We start from the raw sequence: 23,708 nt of genomic DNA, 5'->3' as shown, positions 1-23,708 counted from the left end.
AGAAAACATGAGAGGAGGAACAGAGGAGAAGACATGAGAGGAGGAACAGAGGAGAAGACATGAGAGGAGGAACAGAGGAGGAGAAGACAGAAGAAGAAGAGGAATGCAGGAGGAGAAGACAGAAGAAGAGGAGGAACAGTAGTGGACAGCGAGATGTAAAAGGAGAAGTGATTAATAGAAAGATTAGGAGAGAGATGGAGAGGGAGATGTATGGACACAGGTTGTGGTCGGTCGCTAGGCATCGGTCTCTGTGTGCTGTGGTTTAGAGAGTGATTGTCCAGAGAAGCATCGAGTGGTAAATTAAAACGTCTTCACAGAAAGCTCTAGAGCCTCCGACAGCTAGGAGGATGAAGGAGCAGAAGGTCGAGTTAAACCGTCCATTTCAGTACGTCCTTCTTTAAAACTTGGGCTCGACCTTGTAATTTACAACCTAGATTGTAGATCCTGAGTCAGACAGTCACGTCGGCCAAGGTTTTTCTTCTTCTTAGAAACTCGTAGGGTTTGGTCAGTGACCCCGACCCACATCAGACCGTCTGTTTAAATACATCCTATTGACTAAACCTTCAGATCTTCAGTCTACGTGGCTCAACCACAATTTGACTCAACCTTTTCGTCATTGACCCGACATCTAGATCCTTCCAGATGGTCCAGCGACTCTTAAGGTCATGGATTAGCTTGTTGCATTGCTTCCTTGCTTCTGTGAAACCTGACTCCGTCTGATCTTTGACCTGGCGTTCCGGGTCCCTCCGCAGCCATGACCCCTCGCCGTTACCTTGTCTGGTTGCCGAGATGACAGGGGATCAATGCTCGTGATCAATAAGCATGATCGCAAATTAAAAATCCCAAATCCAAATCGATTGATGCGTCTTTGTCCAGAAACAGCTCCATCCCAGTTTCACAGGTGGAGATGCATTCAGGCCGGTTTGGAAAAACCACCTACAGAGGTAGTCAGTCAGTCAGTCAGTCTGAAGACCAATCAATCAATCAATCAATCAATCAATCAATCAATCAATCAATCAATCAATCAATCAATCAATCAGTCCGTTAAAGGCCCAGAGCTGTGGCTGTATGTCCCAGCCAGTGCAGAGCAGTTCAGATAACTGTTCCAACAGTTCAGAAAAACCCTTCCTTATTCTCCCTCCCCAGTTTTTCTCCCATGCTCCTATTCCTCCATCCATCCATCCATCCATCCATTCTCCCATCCATCCATCCATTCTCCCATCCATCCATCCGTCCGTCCGTCCGTCGCTCCGCCCCTCCCCCTCATCTCAGCTGCTTCCTGACATCAGGTTAATGGCTTGTTCCAGTTTGTGTCTCAACTTGTGTTTGCGACAGTAGCCGTCTCTGTCCAGTGCTGTCAGGATCTAGAGAGAGAGAGAGAGAGAGAGAGAGAGAGAGAGAGAGAGAGAGAGAGAGAGAGAGAGAGAGAGAGAGAGAGAGAGAGAGAGAGAGAGAGAGAGAGAGAGAGAGAGAGAGACAGAGACAGAGACAGAGACAGAGATGTATAGTGAGAGAGGCAGAGAGGGAAGAACAGAGACATAGAGAGAGAGATCAAACTCTGTCCATATTTATCATTTCTTGATTTCTCATAATGAATGAGTTATTGCAGTGAAAATGACCATCACTGGTGTCACAAGAACGTTGAGCAATATGTGTCTGTCTTTAATAAACAGTAGATTCAGAGCTCCCTCTGCGTGACGGCATGTAAATAACAATTCTAGAGGTTTGTCTGTTAAACGGACTGTTTGATTGGTTTGAACAAAATGCTGTGACTTTTGGTTGACTTGAATGATAAGGTAGAATGAGTTATTTATTCTTATTATCAACATAGCCTAAGAAAAGAGCAAAACCTACAATACAACAGTGCTGTGGTTGTACTGGGGCGCTCCTATTGGTAAATAAAGGTTAATAAAAACAAAAGGTTTCTCTTACCTCCTCCTTGTACTTATTGATGTAGAAGTAGAGCTCACTGAGCGCGCTCAGTGTGTTGAACTCGTTGCCGTGGAGACGGGACTGCTCCACCAGGTAAGCATCCATGTCCTGATCACTGATACTGGGCATCTTAGATATATCCCTGTAGTACCTGGAGATATACACACACATCACATGTCACTTCCTAACAACCTCCTGTAAATAGAAAATGACCAGAGTACTTCAAGGTTCATTGTTTTACAGGTAATCGTCCTGCTCTGTCAAGACATTGGCTTTGTCATTTATATGATTGTATCCATGAAGTCATTCTGGCTAGACTCTAAAAAGAGTTGACTCGTACCTCTCCACCCAGCTCTTGTAGTTGGGGATGTCTTTAGCGTAGAGCAGCTTGTTGGACGGAGAGTCCTTCCCCAGGCGGTGCTCAGACGTGGAGCAGGAGTCCATGAAGGTCTGGGCCACGACGGAGAGACACGCGTCCGTGATGCTGCTCTTATGGATGTCAAACACAAACTGAGGATTCTTGATCACGTTCACCCAGAACCTCAGAGGAAGGCTGAAGAGCGAGAGATAGACAGAAAGAAATTAAGAAAGAAAGAGAAACAGAGTAAGAGAGAGACAGAAAATAAGAGAGAGAGAGAGAGATAGAGAAGCCAGTTAAGGTTTTTCCTTGAGTGTGTGTGTGTATGTGTGTGTGTGTGTGTGTGTGTGTGTGTGTGTGTGTGTGTGTGTGTGTGTGTGTGTGTGTGTGTGTGTGTGTGTGTGTGTGTGTGTGTGTGTGTGTGTGTGTGTGTGTGTGTGTTAGTTACCAGTTGCTCTTCCAGGTGTGTCTGACATCTGGGTCAGTGATCTGTCGTTTGTCAGCCTGCTCATCCAGGAAGTCAAACATGTACTTGATAGCCAATGGTAGCGCAGAGCCGCGGTGGGCGGTGCTAAACACTGTCTCAAACAGGTCATCCACAAACTTCTGCAGTGTGCCCTGGTGGTGGGAGGAGGAATAAGTCATATATTATATTATTAGTTACATATATTTTACTGTTAGCGAGTAGTCTGGTCAGGTAGATCTCATTTATATATTACTATTTATATTATTAATTATATTTTACTGTTAGAGAGTAGTCTGGGCAGATAGATCTCATATATATATTATTATTTATATTATTATATATTTGTACCTTAGTAGCCAGTAGTCTGGTCAGGTAAATCTCAGACACCATCTTGCTTCCCCTGTCTCCTTCTCTCTGGTCGCTATGTTCATGGTTCTTCACCAGATGCCACAGTTTGGTACCTGCAGACACACACACGCACGCACGCACGCACGCACGCACGCACGCAAGCGCACGCACACACACACACACACACACACACACACATACACACACACACACACACACACACACACATACACACACACACACACACACACACACACACACACACACACACACACACACACACACACACACACACACACACACACACACACACACACACAGCAGGAACAGAACGAGAAGGTATAGTCAGTTCATGTCTTGGAGATATGATATGAACCATATAACAATTACCTGTTTCCTGGTCAGCGGTATACTAAACATGTTATTACCTGTTTCCTGGTCAGCGGTATACTAAACATGTTATTACCTGTTTCCTGGTCAGCGGTATACTAAACATGTTATTACCTGTTTCCTGGTCAGGGGTACAGTATACTAAACATGTTATTACCTGTTTCCTGGTCAGGGGTACAGTATACTAAACATGTTATTACCTGTTTCCTGGTCAGGGGTACAGTATACTAAACATGTTATTACCTGTTTCCTGGTCAGGGGTACAGTATACTAAACATGTTATTACCTGTTTCCTGGTCAGGGGTACAGTATACTAAACATGTTATTACCTGTTTCCTGGTCAGGGGTACAGTATACTAAACATGTTATTACCTGTTTCCTGGTCAGGGGTACAGTATACTAAACATGTTATTACCTGTTTCCTGGTCAGGGGTACAGTATACTAAACATGTTATTACCTGTTTCCTGGTCAGGGGTACAGTATACTAAACATGTTATTACCTGTTTCCTGGTCAGGGGTACAGTATACTAAACATGTTATTACCTGTTTCCTGGTCAGGGGTACAGTATACTAAACATGTTATTATCTGCTTCCTGGTCAGGGGTACAGTATACTAAACATGTTATTACCTGCTTCCTGGTCAGGGGTACAGTATACTAAACATGTTATTACCTGTTTCCTGGTCAGGGGTACAGTATACTAAACATGTTATTACCTGCTTCCTGGTCAGGGGTACAGTATACTAAACATGTTATTACCTGCTTCCTGGTCAGGGGTACAGTATACTAAACATGTTATTACCCGTTTCCTGGTCAGGGGTACAGTATACTAAACATGTTATTACCTGTTTCCTGGTCAGGGGTACAGTATACTAAACATGTTATTACCTGTTTCCTGGTCAGGGGTACAGTATACTAAACATGTTATTACCTGCTTCCTGGTCAGGGGTACAGTATACTAAACATGTTATTACCTGCTTCCTGGTCAGGGGTACAGTATACTAAACATGTTATTACCCGTTTCCTGGTCAGGGGTACAGTATACTAAACATGTTATTACCTGTTTCCTGGTCAGGGGTACAGTATACTAAACATGTTATTACCTGTTTCCTGGTCAGGGGTACAGTATACTAAACATGTTATTACCTGTTTCCTGGTCAGGGGTACAGTATACTAAACATGTTATTACCTGTTTCCTGGTCAGGGGTGATCATTGGGGCTCGAGACCTCAGGCTGTCTGGACTACTAGATGTACGCAGTAACGACTCTGTAGAGAGAGGAGACAGACTGTCAAAGAGTGTAACCCTTAACCCCTAAACCTAACCATCTAGAGAGAAGAGAAGGGGACAGTGGACATCAAAGGAGGCAAGAGAAGGAGAGGAGAGAGATAGAGGACACAGGAGATGAGAGGAAGAGAAGGGGAGGAGAGGAGAAGGAGAGGAGAGAGAGAGGAGAGAGAGATGGATAGAAGAGGTGCAGACTGAATACTGATGAGACAGAAAAATACATCTTCATTCGTCAAACTGCTTACCTAAAGGTCCCTAGGAAGGAGAGAGAGAGAGTGAGAGAGAGAGAGAGAGAGAGAGAGAGAGAGAGAGAGAGAGAGAGAGAGAGAGAGAGAGAGAGAGAGAGAGAGAGAGAGAGAGAGAGAGAGAGATGTAGTTACCATATCTGCTGAGGGATCGTGTGAAGGTGAATGAGTTTGCGATGTTGTAAGCTGAGACCTGCTTCTGAACCAATGCCACCAGAGAGCCATCTGTTACCTAGCAACAAACACCAATCAAGCAATCAATCAATCAATCAATCAATCAATCATTAAATCACTCAATAGAATAATAGAACACTATAGTTACTACTTAATGAATGACCTTGAGAAGGACCATATCTGGAGCACCAGTTCATGTCCATGTGAAAATGAAGAGGTTTTAAAACCATGTCCTACTCCAGGACTTGGGGCCAACAGAGTCTGTATTGGTAAATACTTGGTATAATTAGTAAATACTTGGAAATATTAGTACTGTATATTAGGGGTGTAACGATTCGACCTCACAACGATTCGATTACGATTCTTCAGGCAACGATTCAATGCATCATGAAATCTCTTCATTTGACCACGATTCGATTAATTTTCGATAAATGTTCTATCAGTTAATTCCTCAAAAAAAATGTAATACACAAATGTGGCTGGGGGAACTGATTCACTCAGCATGAATGGACTATAGGTCAATAAAAACAATACACACACAAAAAAAACATAAATAAATATATATATTTTTATTTAGATTAATATCGATTATAATCTATTCTAACATATTAAAATCGATGTCTCGAATCGAACACATTAGAATCGATGCATTTCGATTAATCGATGCATCGTTACACCCCTACTGTATATACTTGGTAGTATTAGTACATACCTGGTAGTGAGCCAGTGTATTAGTATTAGGGCCGACCCCTATTAGTCGATTAGTCGACTAATCGGTCGAAATGAGCCGTAGTCGACTGGCCAACCTCTTAGTCGAATATATAAAAAAAATCTATATATATTCATATATATATATATTTTTTTATCATTCTTTCCAAAAGAAAAGAGGCCTAGAAGCGTGGCTAACGCTAATGGCACGCATACCAGAGGCTAACTGCCTACGAAAACAGGCACAGAGGCACTGAAAAAGGTTTTCACCCATCTAATGAACACACTAGACTAGACAAATATCAAGATGTATCCATCAGTGGACCAATTGCATGCTTTTGCAGAGGACAAGAAGCCTTCAGTCGACTCCTTCAGACATTAGGCACCCCCCACAGCCCAAATGGAATGATGAAATGAAAAAAAAAATTATGAAAAAAGAAATTACAAATATTATACTTTTATTTATTATTATTTTTTTTTGTCGACCAATAGTCGACTAACGGCAAATTTTGGCCAATCATAGTCGACCATCCAAATCCTTAGTCGGGGACAGCCCTAATTAGTATATATCTGGTAGTATTAGTACATACCTGGTAGTGAGCCAGTGTATTAGTATATACTTGGTAGTATTAGTACATACCTGGTAGTGAGCCAGTGTATTTGTATATACTTGGTAGTATTAGTACATACCTGGTAGTGAGCCAGTGTATTAGTATATACTTGGTAGTATTAGTACATACCTGGTAGTGAGCCAGTGTATTTGTATATACTTGGTAGTATTAGTACATACCTGGTAGTGAGCCAGTGTATTAGTATATACTTGGTAGTATTAGTACATACCTGGTAGTGAGCCAGTGTATTAGTATATACTTGGTAGTATTAGTACATACCTGGTAGTGAGCCAGTGTATTAGTATATACTTGGTAGTATTAACACATACCTGGTAGTGAGCCAGTGTATTAGTATATACTTGGTAGTATTAGTACATACCTGGTAGTGAGCCAGTGTATTAGTATATACCTGGTAGTATTAACACATACCTGGTAGTGAGCCAGTGTATTAGTATATACTTGGTAGTATTAGTACATACCTGGTAGTGAGCCAGTGTATTTTTTGTATATACTTTAAACTTAGTATATACATTAAACTACCTATAACGCAGGGGACGTTTACAGGTTTACTTGCAGGCCTGCCTGCAACAGTCTGTAACTGTTTTTGACTTAGCCTATTAGTCTGCACGTTTAGATTGCACTACTTTTATTGTCTTTTATACCTATTCTTATGTCTGAAATGTATGAAACTTTTATTTTGTCAATTTGTGTGCTGATTTCATGCCTATGTTCATTTTATACTAATTGCTGTGGTGCACTCTGGACCACAGTCCATGTGTGAAGAGTACTATATAGATAGTTATTAATATTTATTATTGTTATATTGTAGAAATGTGTGCATTGAAATGTCTGTAAAGTCTCGACGACATTGAAAATGAGGGTGACCTCAATTGTAATCTCGAGAATAAATAAAGGTTGATGATGATGATGATGATGATGATGATGATGACTTGGTAGTATTAGTACATACCTGGTAGTGAGCCAGTGTATTGAGTCTCTTCCAGTCACTCTCTATCTTAGTGGTCACATCTTCATCTTGTAGGATGATCCTGGTCAGTCTGCCTTGACGCCATTCTAGAAGAAATATATGAATATTCAGATTCAGATTCAGATTCAGAGTTTTTATTTGCCACATGGAATCATACAATCAGAGTTTCTTCATTACACAATCATAAATAACATTCCATGGACAAAAGGAGCAGGAAGAAGAATAAATCTTATAGTTACCTGCCCCTTATTCCTAAACTAAAGAAGTATTTTCTTAATGGTCGGCGTACAACCTAATTTATACAAATAATAATTTATACCATTATACAAGAAACTCACAATTCACAGTTAAACAAGGAAAAAATTTAATAATAATAATAATAATAAAGAATAAAGAATAAAAGAAAAAGAGAAAAAAAAGAAAAGAAAATATCTCACTGTTCAGATCACATTTGATTTTCATACTGAATATTATATAATAAATATATGAACAACCTTATAAGATAAGATAAGATAAGATAAGATAAGATATTCCTTAATTGATCCCCTTGGGTAGTAGAAGACATAATTGAATAAAAGGCAGTGTAAACAATATACAATATAGTTAACTCTGGACATGCGCATATGGGCATCAAGTATACATGGTTATCAAGTATACATGGTTGACATACAACCATACAGGTAAACTATGATTATGAGTGCATGTATGTGTATGTGTGTGTGTGTGTGTGTGTGTGTGTGTTGTGTGTGTGTGTGTGTGTGTGTGTGTGTGTGTGTGTGTGTGTGTGTGTGTGTGTGTGTGTGTGTGCGTGTGTGTGTGTGTGTGTGGTTACCCAGGTCCATGTCGTCAGCTTGTGGTCTCTGGCTGAAGGGATTCCTTTATAAACAGCGTCGAGCAGCTTGTCCTTAACCTGCGTCACTGTGTCACAGTTCAACACCTTCACTGGAACCTCTGTACCTGCCTCCCCCTCCGGAGGAATACACATCAGAGTCTAGAGAGAGAGGAGAGAGAGAGAGAGAGAGAGAGAGAGAGAGAGAGAGAGAGAGAGAGAGAGAGAGAGAGAGAGAGAGAGAGAGAGAGAGAGAGAGAGAGAGAGAGAGAGAGAGAGAGAGAGAGAGAGAGAGAGAGAGAGAGAGAGAGAGAGAGAGAGAGAGAGAGAGAGAGAGAGAGAGAGAGAGAGAAATATATGAGTGACTTTTCTGATTACAGGTCTAACTCTTATCTCCTCAACTACAGTACAGACATTTCTGGACTAAATCATATCTAACAACCAGAAGCTTCTCTGATGTCTGAGATGAAGTCTAAGTGGCCTAATTTCTATCAATTCAGGTCCTTGACATGAAGAAAGCTGCGAACCACTTGTATTTGTGAACTACTGTTATTGTATGTTGTATGTGGTACAATAATTATTGTAATGGTGGAAGTGATAGTTAACAACCAACAGGGAGACCTTAAAGTGTGTGTGTCTGTGTGTGTGTGTGTGTGTGTGTGTGTGTGTGTGTGTGTGTGTGTGTGTGTGTGTGTGTGTGTGTGTGTGTGCACATGCACGTATAACTGGTAGGTAATATACCTAGAAACAGTACCAGTGACCTAATAACCAATCCAATATCACTATTGATTACCGGAATGATTAATACTGTAGACATTATACGCTCAATCAATACCAGAGACATCAGGACAATAATTGATGTCTCAGATATCGGTACTCCCTCACGGCCAATCAATAACAGTATTGATACAGAATCACCTCAGCAGTGACACGTATTCAGTCCTTCATCAACTCAACACATTCTAACATGGGTGATGTGTTATCCAAATAGATATAACGTTTGGTATCAAATTATATTGGCGATGATATAATGTAATATGTCAAACAAATAGACCTTCTAACATCTAAGGCAGGTTTCCATGTCCAGACCCCATCCTGGGCTGTCTCTACGCCTGATAAACACCTCTGTCTCTACGCCTGATAAACACCTCTGTCTCTACGCCTGATGCCACAGCCTGATAAACACCTCTGTCTCTACGCCTGATGCCACAGCCTGATAAACACCTCTGTCTCTACGCCTGATAAACACCTCTGTCTCTACGCCTGATGCCACAGCCTGATAAACACCTCTGTCTCTACGCCTGATGCCACAGCCTGATAAACACCTCTGTCTCTACGCCTGATAAACACCTCTGTCTCTACGCCTGATGCCACAGCCTGATAAACACCTCTGTCTCTACGCCTGATGCCACAGCCTGATAAACACCTCTGTCTCTACGCCTGATAAACACCTCTGTCTCTACGCCTGATGCCACAGCCTGATAACCTCTGTCTCTACGCCTGATAAACACCTCTGTCTCTACGCCTGATGCCACAGCCTGATAAACACCTCTGTCTCTACGCCTGATGCCACAGCCTGATAAACACCTCTGTCTCTACGCCTGATAAACACCTCTGTCTCTACGCCTGATGCCACAGCCTGATAAACACCTCTGTCTCTACGCCTGATGCCACAGCCTGATAAACACCTCTGTCTCTACGCCTGATGCCACAGCCTGATAAACACCTCTGTCTCTACGCCTGATGCCACAGCCTGCTAAACACCTCTGTCTCTACGCCTGTACATCACAGCCTGCTAAACACCTGTCTCTACGCCTGTACGTCACAACCGGCTAAACACCTGACTCTCTACAGTATGCCTGTGTGTCACAGCCTGCGGTTGAGGGTGTGTAGTTTCAAGTTTCCAAGTTTCTTTAATAGTTGTCATACAGAAGTACAGAATACTTTTATACAAAATGCTTCTTACTGTTACGCTCCAGAGACTGTGCAAGACAAGATAAGTATGAAATAAAATAACATAGTATAGCATGTAAATTAGAAGTAAAAAAAATGAGGTCACAGTGTTTAGTATAGACATATGTACAATGTTCGATGCAGAGTAGACGTAACTGAGTTACCATATAATATACAATACTGTGTAGTGTACTAATATACAATACTATATAGTGCAAGGCAGAAATAGGATGAGGTGCAATTTAGGTACAATTTACAGTAGGTGTACGAGTTGTAGTGCAAATCCTTTATCAATAAATATAAAGTGTGTTTGTGTGATCTAAAGTGTGGAGAGTGGGTGCTGCAGTGTGTTGTTTGTTTAAGTGAGTGTGTGCGTGTGGGTGTGTGTGCTGTGTGCATTTGATGGTTGTTGCATAGTGTTTATTGTTCGTTTAGCAGCCTGATGGCCTGGGGATAGAAGCTTCTTCTGAGTCTTTCTGTGCTCGCCTTAAGACTCCGGTATCGCTTGCCTGACCGCAGCAGTTCAAAGAGGCAGTTGTTCGGGTGGCTCGAGTCCTTAATAATTCTCTTAGCCTTCCCCTTGCACCGCTTGTTGTAAATGTTCTGGAGGGTGGGAAGCCCCCCTCCAATTGTGCGTTCGGCTGAACGTGTCACTCTTTGTAGTCTGCTACGGTCTTGTGCAGTGCTATTCCCAAACCAGGAGGTGATGTTGCCAGTCAGGATGCTCTCTATTGTACATGAGTAGAAGTTCCTAAGGATCTTCTGACTGACTTGGAACTTCCTTAGGCGCCTGAGGAAGTAGAGGCGTTGTCGTGCCTTCTTCACAACACTGTCAATGTGTGTGGTCCATGTCAAATCCTCGGATATGTGGGCTCCGAGGTACTTGAAACTGTTCACTCTCTCAACCGGTGCCCCGTCGATGCTGAGGGGGCTGTAGTCCTTGACCCCCGACCTCCTGAAGTCCACAATCATCTCTTTTGTTTTGCTGACGTTCAGGGAGAGGCAGTTCTTCTGACACCACTGTGACAGGTTCTCTACCTCTTCCAGGTAGGCCCTTTCATCGTTGGCAGAGATCAGGCCCACCACTACTGTGTCATCAGCAAATTTGATGATGGTGTTGTTGTTCCGCTGTGCTACGCAGTCATGTGTGTACAGGGAGTAGAGGAGGGGGCTCAGAACACAGCCCTGGGGGGCCCCTATGTTGAGCGTGATGGATGAGGAGGTGCAGTTGCCTGCTCTTACCACCTGGGGTCTGCCCGTCAGGAAGTCCAAGACCCACTGGCAGAGGTCATAGTTCAAGCCCAGGTCCCTGAGCTTGGCTATGAGTTTGGAGGGGACTATGGTATTGAATGCTGAGCTGTAGTCGATGAACAGCATTCTCACATAGTTCCCCTGCCTCTTGTCCAGGTGTGATGCTGCTGTGTGCAGCACATGGGCTATGGCGTCCTCCGTGGACCTGTTGGGGCGATATGCAAATTGCAGAGGGTCCAGGTTGATGGGGAGGGAGGAACAGATGTAGCCCTTCACTAGCTTCTCAAAGCACTTCATGGCTATGGAGGTGAGGGCTACAGGGTGGTAGTCGTTGAGGCAAGCGGGCGTAGATTTTTTGGGTACAGGGATGATGGTGGACTTCTTCAGACAGGTGGGGATGACAGCCTGTTCCAAGGACAGGTTGAAGATGTCAGTGAATACCGGGGCCAGTTGGTCGGTACAGACTTTTAGGACGCGGCCGGGGATGCCGTCCGGTCCTGCTGCCTTCCTGATATTCACTTTTTAAAGATCCGTCTCACCTCATGCTCTGTTACCCTGAACACTGAGTCTCCATCAGCAGACCCCCCCCCCCCCCCCCCCCATTGCCGTGGTTTGTAGGCTGGTGTTTTTATTCACAGCCTCAAACCTCGCATAGAAGGAATTGAGATCATTGCTAAGGAGATGTCATTGTTCAGTTTGAGGGAGGTGCCTTTGTAATCTGTCATTGTTCTGAGGCCCTGCCACATGCCTCTAGAGTCAGCCTGTTCGAACTGAAGTTCAACTTTATCCCTGTAATGCCGTTTTGCCTCTTTACTGCTCTCCTGACGTTGTATCTTGCCATCTTGTGTTCTTCCATGTTGCCTGTCTCCAGCCCGGTGTTGTATGCTGATGTGCGCACTTTTAGAGCCTCACGGACGGATTTGTCTACCCAGGGCTTTTGATTTGGGTAGATTTTAATTGTGGTGGAGGGGATTGTTTCTTCTACCAGAGTACAGACATAGTCAAGCACCGTTTCAGTGTATTCGTTAATATTGGCTGTGTTATACTTACCAGTTGTTTGTAGTCTATCTGTTGTCTGATCAGCTTGTCTTCACTCAGAGAGTATCTGGCCTCTCCTGTGATGGCATCTATAGGTCCCTTCTCCATCTGCTGCTTAATAGCACAGTACAGCATGAAGAGAGGCTCGCCAGCACACTCCTAGGGAGAGACAGAGAGAAAGAGAGACAGAGAGAGAGACAGACAGACAGACAGACAGAGAGACAGATACAAAGATGTTAGTCCCCAGATTCCAAACAGCAAGTATTTTCTTTTTATGAATGCATTTATTTTTTTGGATATTCCAATATGGCGGACTTCATAGGTTATCATGGCAACTGGTCGGAGTGAATCCATAACATCCTGATACAGTAATAACATGCTGCTGGTTCTATACTAAAACCTACTATGTGAGATGAGGAAGACTGAGAGAGAGAGACAGAGAAGGATGAGAGAAGGGGAGAGAGAAGAAACAGAGGGAGAGAGAGGAGAGATAGAGAAGGAGAGAGAGAAAGAGAGGAGAGAGAGACCGCGAAGGAGAGCGAAGAGAGGAGAAATAGAGAAGAGAAAAGAGAAAGAATGAGAGAGAGAGAGCGAGCAAGATGGTTATTATTAACCACTTAGAGACACACATGTGCATGTATGCACGCTCACACATGCGTGCGCACGTGCATAAACACACACACATACAAACAGTAGTTGCTAATTTATTTGTCTTGGTTAATTACAGTCTACCAGCCTGAATCTGCCTGTAGAGTCTATTTAATCTGGAGGCACAGAGGGACTGTGTGTGTGTGTGCTCCTTATGGCTGATAAACAAGTTGCAGGGCCGGCTGTCAATAAATATGGTAATGACCATTACTGTTCTTTGACCAGGACTGTATGATAACTATGGTTCTGTTATAGTTCTGTTATAATAAGTCCATGTACTAGTAGGCTATGGACATTCCTTATGTATTATAATGATCAGTAGACTACACTCCAAACCACAAAACATGTGCTAGCATTAGCCTTAAATCACCATGCTAGCATTAGCCTTAAGTCACAGTGTTAGCATTAGCCTTAAATCACCATGCTAGCATTAGCCTTAAGTCACAGTGTTAGCATTAGCCTTAAATCACCATGCTAGCATTAGCCTTAAGTCACAGTGTTAGCATTAGCCTTAAATCACCATGCTAGCATAAGCCTTAAGTCACAGTGTTAGCATTAGCCTTAAATTACAGTGCTAGCATTAGCCTTATGTCACCATGCTAGCATTAGTCTTAAATCACTGTGCTAGCATTAGCCTTAAAGCACCGTGCTAGCATTAGCTTTAAATTACAGTGCTAGCTTTAGCGTTAACCGTGCTAGCATTAGCCTAAATTACAATGCTAGCATTAGCCTAAAATCGCCAGGCTAGTATTATCATAAAATCACTGGGCTAGCATTAGCCTTAAATCACCATATAGTGTTAGCTAGAGAGAGAGAAAGAAAGAAAGAGAGAAAGAGAGATAGAGAGAGAGAGAGAGAGAGAGAGAGAGAGAGAGAGAGAGAGAGAGAGAGAGAGAGAGAGAGAGAGAGAGAGAGTGTACAGGGGCATGTATACTATACACACAGTGTCACTTAGATTCAACTGGTTTTGCCTGTGAGCCACCACTAGGGGCAGAGTGGCTAACAGAGTGACTGAATGTGTAATTACAGATGAGTGAGTTAGTGACATCACAGTGACATCACATTTAAAAAACCTGAGACTAGTTCTACTTCTTTAGTATAATTTATTCTTGAAAGACAAAAAGATTGACAAGAGAGAGAGAGAGAGAGAGAGAGAGAGAGAGAGAGAGAGAGAGAGAGAGAGAGAGAGAGAGAGAGAGAGAGAGAGATAGAGAGAGAGTGTGTCAGCCATGACAGATAATCCCATCTTTAACATGCTAAATCCTAAAAACTCATCACCCCACTTCAAGTCAATCCCCTTCATTTCGGATGAATAAATTAGCTGGAGCTCTAATCTGATTGGTCACGGTCAGGATTTAAAGGTGGTCATTCTGTAAAACATTCTAGCACAGCCTAGGGTCTTCAACTTTCACAGCCAGATTGACTATATTTAATATTTCGCTACCATGTTCGTTAAAAATATAATAATATATTAGTATTGCTTTCATGAGCCTCCAGAAACTGCAATCATATAATACAGTGGCTCAGGAGGTAGAATGGTTGTCTGGTCATCAGAAGGTTCAATTCCGGTTTGATGCTGGCTAAGTGACCTTGAATAAGATACTTAACCCTTAAAGGGGAACTCCACTATTTTGGGAAATTAGCTTATTTAACATCTTCCCTGGAGTTAGACAAGAAGATACATACCTTTTTTGTCTCTGTGCGTGCATTTTAGCTTTGGGAATAGACGCTCCGTTAGCATAGCTTAGCTTCATCACTGGAAGTGAGGCAGGACAGTAGCCTTACAGTGCCTTACAGTGTATTGCAAGGTCTGGCATTGACCAAATTTGATATGCATGACCTTGGTGGGCTCTAGGTCAACTCCTGAAAAGGGGGTCAATGTCAGACCTTGCAATCAAAAGTTAGGGGGCGCACTGAAATTATGGCAAGGGTTATTAGCCCCCTAACTTTTGATTGCAAAGTCTGACATTGACCCCCTTTGCAGGAGTTGACCTAGAGCCCACCAAGGTCATGCATATCAAGTTTGGTCAATGTCAGACCTTGCAATACACTGTAAGGCACTGTAAGGCTACTGTCCTGCCTCACTTCCAGTGATGAAGCTAAGCTATGCTAACGGAGCGTCTATTCCCAAAGCTAAAATGCACGCACAGAGACAAAAAAGGTATGTATCTTCTTGTCTAACTCCAGGGAAGATGTTAAATAAGCTAATTTCCCAAAATAGTGGAGTTATCCTTTAACCGCTCCTGATGAGCAGGTTGGCACCTTGCATGGTCACATCCGCAGTTGGTGTGTGAATGTGTGAATGTGAGGCATAATGTAGAGGGAGACTTAGAGAAAATGAAAGACAGAGATGGAAACAGACATAAAGAGAGGTAAAGAGAGAAGGGGAGAGAGAGAGAGCGAGAGAGAGAGAGAGAGAGAGAGAGAGAGAGAGAGAGAGAGAGAGAGAGAGAGAGAGAGAGAGAGAGAGAGAGAGAGAGAGAGAGACAGACAGACATGTTCTCCATCCTACAAGACGAAATCAACCAGTTCCAGGCTTGTGGTCACATTGTAGTTTGTGGGGACCTCAATGCCAGGACAGGACGAGAACATGACACTATCAGCACCCAGGGAGACAAACACCTACCAGGAGGTGGAAACATCGCCTCCAAAATATGCCCCCCCCCCAGAAAAAACTATGATCAAACAACAAATAAACATGGGTCACAACTTATACAGCTGTCACTCGCTGGGACTGTACATAGTCAACGGTAGGCTCCGAGGGGACTCTTATGGTAGGTACACATACAGCTCATCACTGGGTAACAGTACAGTAGATTACTTTATCACTGACCTCAGCCTAGTGTCTCTCAGAGTGTTCACAGTCAGCCCGCTAACACCCCTGCCAGCCCACAGCAAAACCACTGTCTATCTGAACAGATCAACACCCAACCAGGAAGTATAAAAACCAAACAAACTACACACTATTAAAAAACACTACAAATGGAAAGAAGCTAGTATAGAAGCATTCCAAATTGCTATCAAGCTACAAAAGGTCAAATCACGATTAGACCAATTCCTGGAGAAAAAAAACTTCCAACACAACAGCAAAAGTGTAAACGGGGCGGTAGAAAAACTCAATAACATATTTTGACCTTACAGCCTCCCTATCCAACCTAAATGCCTCAAATACGAAAGCGAGGACATTTTTTTTATATGCATGACAAATGGTATGATAATGACTGTAAAAATCACAGGAAGAAATTAAGGAACCTATCAAACCAAAAATACAGAGACCCAGACAACCAGAACACACGTCTCCAATACAGTGAAACACTGAAACACTACAAAAACACAGTCAGGAGAAAAGGGGACCAACAAGTCAGAAACCAGCTACAGGATATAGAGGAATCCATAAAAACAAACAACTTCTGGGAAAACTGGAACAAACTAAACAAACAACACCACAAGGAGCTACGCATCCAAAATGGAGACGTATGGGTAAACCACTTCTCCAATCTCTTTAGCCCAATACAAAATAATGAACAACAAAAACACATACAAGATAAACTACAAAGGCTAGAGTCAACCATAAAAGACTACCAGAACCCGCTAGACTACAGGAACAAATAAAATCACTTAAAACCAAGAAGGCCTGCGGTGCGGATGGTATCCTAAATGAAATTATACAATTCACAGACTCCAAATTCCAATTGGCTATACTAAAACTCCTTAACATTGTTCTTAGCTCCGGGATCTTCCCCAATATTTGGAACCAAGGACTCATAACACCGCTCCACAAAAAGGGAGAAAAATGTTACCCGAACAATTACCGTGGGATCTGTGTCAACAGCAAGGGAAAACCTACGACCTCATAAAGTCAATGTACACCAACAACACATGTGCCGTGAGGGTTGAGGAAAAACACAGACTTCTTTCCTCAAAGCCGTGGGGTTAGACAGGGGTGCAGTTTGAGTCCAACCCTCTTCAACATATACATCAATGAACTGGCAAAAACATTGGAAGAAACTGCAGCACCTGGCATCCCCCTAGCAAACACAGAAGTCAAATGCCTACTGTTTGCAGATGATCTGATGCTGCTGTCTCCAACAAAATAAGGGCTACAGCAGCACCTTGATCTTCTGCACAAATTCTCCCAGACATGGGCACTGACAGTAAATCTAACCAAAACTCAAGTTATGATATTCCAAAAAAGACCCAGCCTAAAACAATACAAACACACATTCCTCCTAGACAAAATTGCCCTAGAACACACACAAAACTACACCTATCTCGGCCTAAACATCAGTGTTACAGGGAACTTCAACCAAGCTGTGAACGACCTGAGAGACAAAGCAAGAAGGGCTTTTTATCCTATCAAAAGGAACATCAAGCCAGATATATTATATATATATTAGACTCCGTCATAGAACCCATTTCCCTGTATGGTTGCGAGGTCTGGGGCCCACTTGCAAACCAAGATTTCACAAAATGGGACAAACACCAAATTGAGACTCTGCATGCAGAATTGTACAAATCCATTCTCCACACCCAACGGAAAACACCAAATAATGCATGCAGAGCAGAACTAGGAAGATACCCACTAATTATCAAAATCCAAAAAAGAGCATTTAAATTCTATAATGACCTAAAAGAAAGTGACCCAGACACACTCCATCACAAAGCCTCATCTACAGAGAGGCCCTTGAGAGATGCTACTCAGCCAGATGGTTCTGGGACTCTGCTCACAAACACAAGCAGAGCCACCAGACAGAAACCACACTGGACTAAACCAGATGATAAGAAAACAAAAAGAAAACTATCTGACACATTGGAAAGAATCAACCAAAGAATCAAAACTAGAACACATTTAAATGCTGTTTGGCCCTTAACAGAGAGTACACAGTGGCAGAATACCTGAGCACTGTGACTGACCCAAAACTAAGAAGATCCTTGACTAGGTACAGACTCAGCCAGCACAGCCTAGCCATTGAGAAAGGCCACCATAGGCAGACCTGGCTCCCAAGCAAAGACAGACTGTGCACCCACTGCACACAAGAAGAGATGGAAACCGAGCTACACTTCTTAACAACCTGCCCACTATACCAAGACATCAGATACATATACTTCCCACAAATTGCAAAACACCCAAAGAAGAGACATTGAAAACATGGAAAATAACTCAAAACTCCCATACCTACTGGGTGAAATACAACAATGTGCAAACACAGCAGCAAGATGTGTGAGCTGCTGTGACAAGAAAAGGACATCCAATGGAATACAACCACCATAAAGACAAAAAATATTTCTGTAATGTACTGATTTCCCTGTTTGATTGTTTTGTTTTGTTTGCTTTGGCAATGCAAACGTATGCTTCCCATGTCAATACAGCCCATTTGAATTGAAATTGAATTGAATTGAGAGAGAGAGAGAGAGAGAGAGAGAGAGAGAGAGAGAGAGAGAGAGAGAGAGAGAGAGAGAGAGAGAAATATAGACAGGTAGAGGTAGAGAAAGACAGAGAGAGGGGGGATAAATAATAAATAAAGATAGGTAGAGAGCGATGTAGAGACATAAAGAGAGGTAGAGAGACGTAAAGACAGGTAGAGAGAGTGGTAGGGAGACATGAAGACAGGTAGAGGCATAGAGAAAGACAGACAGACAGAGAGAGAGAGAGAGAGAGAGAGAGAGAGAGAGAGAGAGAGAGAGAGAGAGAGAGAGAGAGAGAGAGAGAGAGAGAGAGAGAGAGAGAGGAGAGAGAGAGAGAGAGAGTGTGTCAGCCATGACAGATAATCCCATCTTTAACATGCTAAATCCTAAAAACTCATCACCCCACTTCAAGTCAATCCCCTTCATTTCGAGAGAAAGTGAGTTCTGGGGTTCAAGCCAGAGGATGTTAACAATGTCTCCCCTGTTTACCATCTATACTGATGGGCCTTTAACTGTGTGTGTGTGTGTGTGTGTGTGTGTGTGTGTGTGTGTGTGTGTGTGTGTGTGTGTGTGTGTGTGTGTGTGTGTGTGTGTGTGTGTGTGTGTGTGTGTGTGTGTGTGTGTGTGTGTGTGTGTGTGTGTGTGTGTGTGTGTGTGTGTGTGTGTGTGTGTGTGTGTGTGTGTGTGTGTGTGTGTGTGTGTGTGTGTGTGTGTGTGTGTGTGTGTGTGTGTGTGTGTGTGTGTGTGTGTGTGTATTGGACCTATCTGGAGGGCAGCCAGCTAATTACGTTTAAGACCCATCACACTGGATAGAAGACATCACTCACACACACACACACCGTCGTGATACTAGATGTAAACATGTAGTATTGTTGTCTAGAGTTTTACTGAACATATATACTTAGACCATCAGTTCGACTTTAAATAAGAAAGGATATGCATTAAAAAATGCTTATGAAACTTCTCTATTGTATGTAAATAAAGCTACTATTGGATAAATCATTAAAGACTCTTTCATCAGATAAGTTATAAGTATTTACTGTATGTAAATAAAGCTACTGTTGGCTAAATCATTAAATACTCTTTCATCAGATAAGTTATAAGTATTTACTGTATGTAAATAAAGCTACCGTTGGCTAAATCATTAAATACTCTTTCATCAGCGGTCAGGTGGCGTAACGGAGATTGCGTTCGTCACCAAACCCCGGAGCGGCTAGATTCGCCTGTTCGAATCCAGCTCACAGCTCCGGGGTTGTCACCAGCTTGGCTGGCCGTTCACACTAATACAATTGGCAGTATTAGAGGGTGGGAGAAGCTGGCGGGGTGGGTCCGGGTCGTTGTAAACAGCGACTCCTACAGTTCGGTCGGGGCGCCTGCTAAGCGCGGATAGGACTTGAGTGGGATAGTGTGATCCTTCCACACGCTACGCCCTCTCAATGAGAGTCCGCGCTGCCAGGTGAAAAGAAGCGGTTGATTGGCTGGACGTGTGTCGGAGGAAGCACGTGGTAGCCTCCACTCTCCCAGACCGACTGTGGGGGGTAAGTGCGCAGCGACCAGGAAGGGGATTGGGAATTGGCATAACGACTAACATTGGGATGGGAGAAAATGGAGGGGGAAAAAGATAAAAAAAAAAAAAAAAAAAAAAATACTCTTTCATCAGATAAGTGATAAGTATTTACTAAATTAAACGACTGTTTGCTAAATCATTAAAGACTCTCATCAGCCGTGTAATACACGGAGGAGGTTTTCATCCAGAGCCTCTTATAGAAACACAACTGGATAGTATCTTTAGTACGTTCAGCTTTGAGGGTCTGTATCAAAGACTGTGGAGAGATGTTTAAAGGTGTAACCAGCCAAAATGGGTTTAGAAATATATGGACAAAGGAGACCAATCACACGGCTCCCTCAGACCCTCCACAGCGTTTAGCTTCAAGGCGTCAGTCAACATGGAACATAAAGGCTTTTATGAAGCAGTGTGTGAACCAGGACCAGTTGTTATGAAGCAGTGTGTGAACCAGGACCAGTTGTTATGAAGCAGTGTGTGAACCAGGACCAGTTGTTATGAAGCAGTGTGTGAACCAGGACCAGTTGTTATGAAGCAGTGTGTGAACCAGGACCAGTTGCCTAGAACAGCAGCCAAATATAAACCACAGCACTACTGTTCTAACAACAGCTTATTGTTCCACAGGGTTAAAACAATATCCACAATAAACTAACATGAAGAGGAAGTGCTTCGGACGGAGAAGCAGGAAGACCAGAGAGTGTGTGTGTGTGTGTGTGTGTGTGTGTGTGTGTGTGTACGCGTGTGTACGCGTGTGTGTCTGGTGTTTGTGTGTGTGTGTGTGTGTGTGTGCGTGTGTGTATGTGCGTGTGTGTGTGTCATAGTGTGTGTGTGTGTACACATTTTGCAATGCAAAACTCAATACATTAGTAAACATTGGTTGGTCCGGATTAAATCTTTAATTGCCAATCATTTCACAACAGTCTGCAGTTGTTTTTAATAAATTTTCATATTTAATTGATTGACTTTTCTGTTTCCGTAGTGTTTTTTTAATTTATTGTGTGTGAGCTTGTTCTCAATGATCCTTTGAGATTAAATAAAGATTGAATGAGTGTGTGTGGTAGTTGTGTGTGATAGTGTGTGTGTTTGTGAGTTTGTCTGTGCACGTGTGTGTCATAGTGTATGTGTGTGTGTGTGTCCTAGTATGTGTGTACTTGTGTGTGTCTGTTTGGGGAGTGATTACTATTCATTCAATCTTTATTTCAACTTGAATATGTATTGAGGACACGCCCTCATTTCCAATGACTTTGAGCATACAAACATAATAATAAATACATGATAAATACAATAAATATACAATAAACAATACAATATACAATAAGTGCAACCATAATAGAGTTTGTACAATCAATTAAAACAATTACAGATTATGGTGGAATATATGGTGATTAAGAATTTAAACCGACCAAAGGATATCAAAGTATTGATTTTTAGAGTTTGTTGTATGATGTTCCATGTGTCAGGAGAACAGAAGCTAAAAGAAGATTTCCCAAGTTCAGTACAAATTCTAGGTGCTTTAATTGTGAGCCAATCATTGGAACATGTATTGTACTAGGGTCCAGACATCCATAGTAAGTAAGATAAATTGAGAAATCTCCAATTATGGCTTTATATAGAAACGGATGCCATTGTAGCTCTCACCTCTCTGCAAGGGAGGACCATCCAACCCTACTATACAGAACACAAAGGTGCCATAACTATCACTGGTGATAAATCTAATGGCTGAATGATAAACAGACTCTACCTGGGCAATTACGGCCCACGGGCCACTTCCGGCCCTTTGGGCGTCCGTGTCCGGCCCGCGGATTTTGTTTTTACAATGGGAGATAATGAATATTGAGCAGAATTAAGTTCAAGTTATCATTGGTTCGGCCCTCCAACACAGTTCAGGTTTCTCATGTGGCCCCTTGTAAAAGTTAATTGCCCACCCTAGTAGCTAAAACAGCAACGTTTTGTTGCTGAATGATTACGTTTGCATGTCCAAGTTAAAAAGAAATGCAGTTTTGGCAGGAAAACGCGTTTCCCTAGCGGGAACGCTGAAAAGGTGTTTTCGTTTTGGAAACTCGCTGAAAATGGTGCCATGTAATTTGCGCGAGCCGGATACGGAGCCGTTCTGCCCAATGCCCATGCGCACTAGAGACCGAGGCCAAATTCTCCCCCTCCCTGACCCATGTCATGTCAACAAACCCTTACCACGCAAGAGTCGACTGCATGAGCAGCTCAGAGCTCCTCTTTCAACATAACAAGCATTAAACAAAATGGCCCAGTCATCTATTCACTTTTGTTTAATACATGAGGCGTTGGCTAATGTTTAGCTACTGATAGCTCCTGATATCAACGTCTGATATCATCAGTTTGGCATTCGTTTTCACAAGTGCTGGCTGGCTAGCGTCGCTCGTGAGCTAACGTTAGCTACCTACTCTAATGTTACTGTTTAAACAAAATGGCCCAGTCATCTATTCACTTTTGTTTAATACATGAGGCGTTGTCTAATGTTATCTAGCTACTGATAGCTCCTGATATCAACATCTGATATAATCAGTTTGGCATTCGTTTTCGCAGGTGCTGGCTGGCTAGCGTCGCTTGTGAGCTAACATTAGCTACCTAGCTAACGTTACTTTCAGACCCTGTTAGTCAACTTGAACTATCGCTCTGGGGACGCTGATTAATATAACAAGCTACAACAGTCTGCATTCCCTTAACAAATGTTTGTATTGAGCCGTATTGTATTGTACCCATTCTGCAATCTGTTAAATAACGTTTACATCCATTCATTCTGCTAGCATTAACGTTACTTCGCTGCTAGCCACAATGCTATACTGTTATACTGGCATATCCCAATCACGTTAGCACGTAAGCTAACAAAATCGGCGATATTTTTGTGAGACTAAACTCCGCTCTTGGTGGTCAATTGTGTTGATGTTAGTTTTGTTTCATCAACAAATCATCAACAAATGAGGCAGAACACACAGTGAATGTATCCATTTTTGTTTATTGCACTTTATTTCTTGCTGAAAAATAAATGCTATGTGGCTAAATGGCTCATGCGAGGTATAAAGATGGTGGCTTTTGAGATTTTGAGCAGGATGTGGAGTGTCTCGTTCAACCTTTCTGATTGGTTGAAAATGGCCTTCATGTATGAACTACATCGCCACCTACTGCTTTGGCATTGTACTACATGTATATAGTAGACGAGACAAAATTACGTCTAACTTAACTCTTACTTGCCTGCCAATACGCAGCGTTCTGAAAAGAGAAATGAAACTAAATGAAATGGCCCTAGTGTAACCGCAGCCTAAGAGTGGAAGTCACTGCATGTCTATAAATTAAATCTCCGTAGTTTTCTAACCTTTAGGAAGCGATGCAGTAGGAATGTGAACCAGTTGGTCAACATCTTCTCAGCCACAGACTCCGTCCTGCAGGGAGACATCAAGATGAGACAGGGGTAGATATATAGAAGATATATATTTAAAAAACAGTCCAGGGTCTGTTCTTTCTGTGTGTTATGTAGCCTAC

General features: G+C 42.6%; 1 protein-coding gene across 1 annotated transcript in view; it reads right to left on the bottom strand.

The window, feature by feature from the left end:
* Nucleotides 1-875: 875 nt before the first annotated feature.
* Nucleotides 876-23,708, bottom strand: part of plxna3 (plexin A3) — a gene marked incomplete at its 5' end in the record, with an annotated part of 55,827 nt that continues 32,994 nt past the window's right edge. Inside the window, 12 exon segments of the mRNA XM_084333411.1 lie at nucleotides 876-1,364; nucleotides 1,933-2,083; nucleotides 2,273-2,485; nucleotides 2,739-2,908; nucleotides 3,105-3,217; nucleotides 4,684-4,761; nucleotides 5,161-5,257; nucleotides 7,489-7,592; nucleotides 8,339-8,377; nucleotides 8,380-8,497; nucleotides 12,590-12,736; nucleotides 23,542-23,608. Coding sequence (XP_084189537.1) covers nucleotides 1,269-1,364; nucleotides 1,933-2,083; nucleotides 2,273-2,485; nucleotides 2,739-2,908; nucleotides 3,105-3,217; nucleotides 4,684-4,761; nucleotides 5,161-5,257; nucleotides 7,489-7,592; nucleotides 8,339-8,377; nucleotides 8,380-8,497; nucleotides 12,590-12,736; nucleotides 23,542-23,608 — 1,393 coding nt within the window. The 3' untranslated portion in view covers nucleotides 876-1,268.

This window comes from Notolepis coatsorum, assembly GCF_963971535.1.
Source record: "Notolepis coatsorum genome assembly, chromosome: 17".
Lineage (NCBI taxonomy): Eukaryota > Metazoa > Chordata > Actinopteri > Aulopiformes > Paralepididae > Notolepis > Notolepis coatsorum.
The sequence above is the reverse complement of the archived record's forward strand: the minus strand, read 5'-3'. Positions and strand labels throughout refer to the sequence as shown.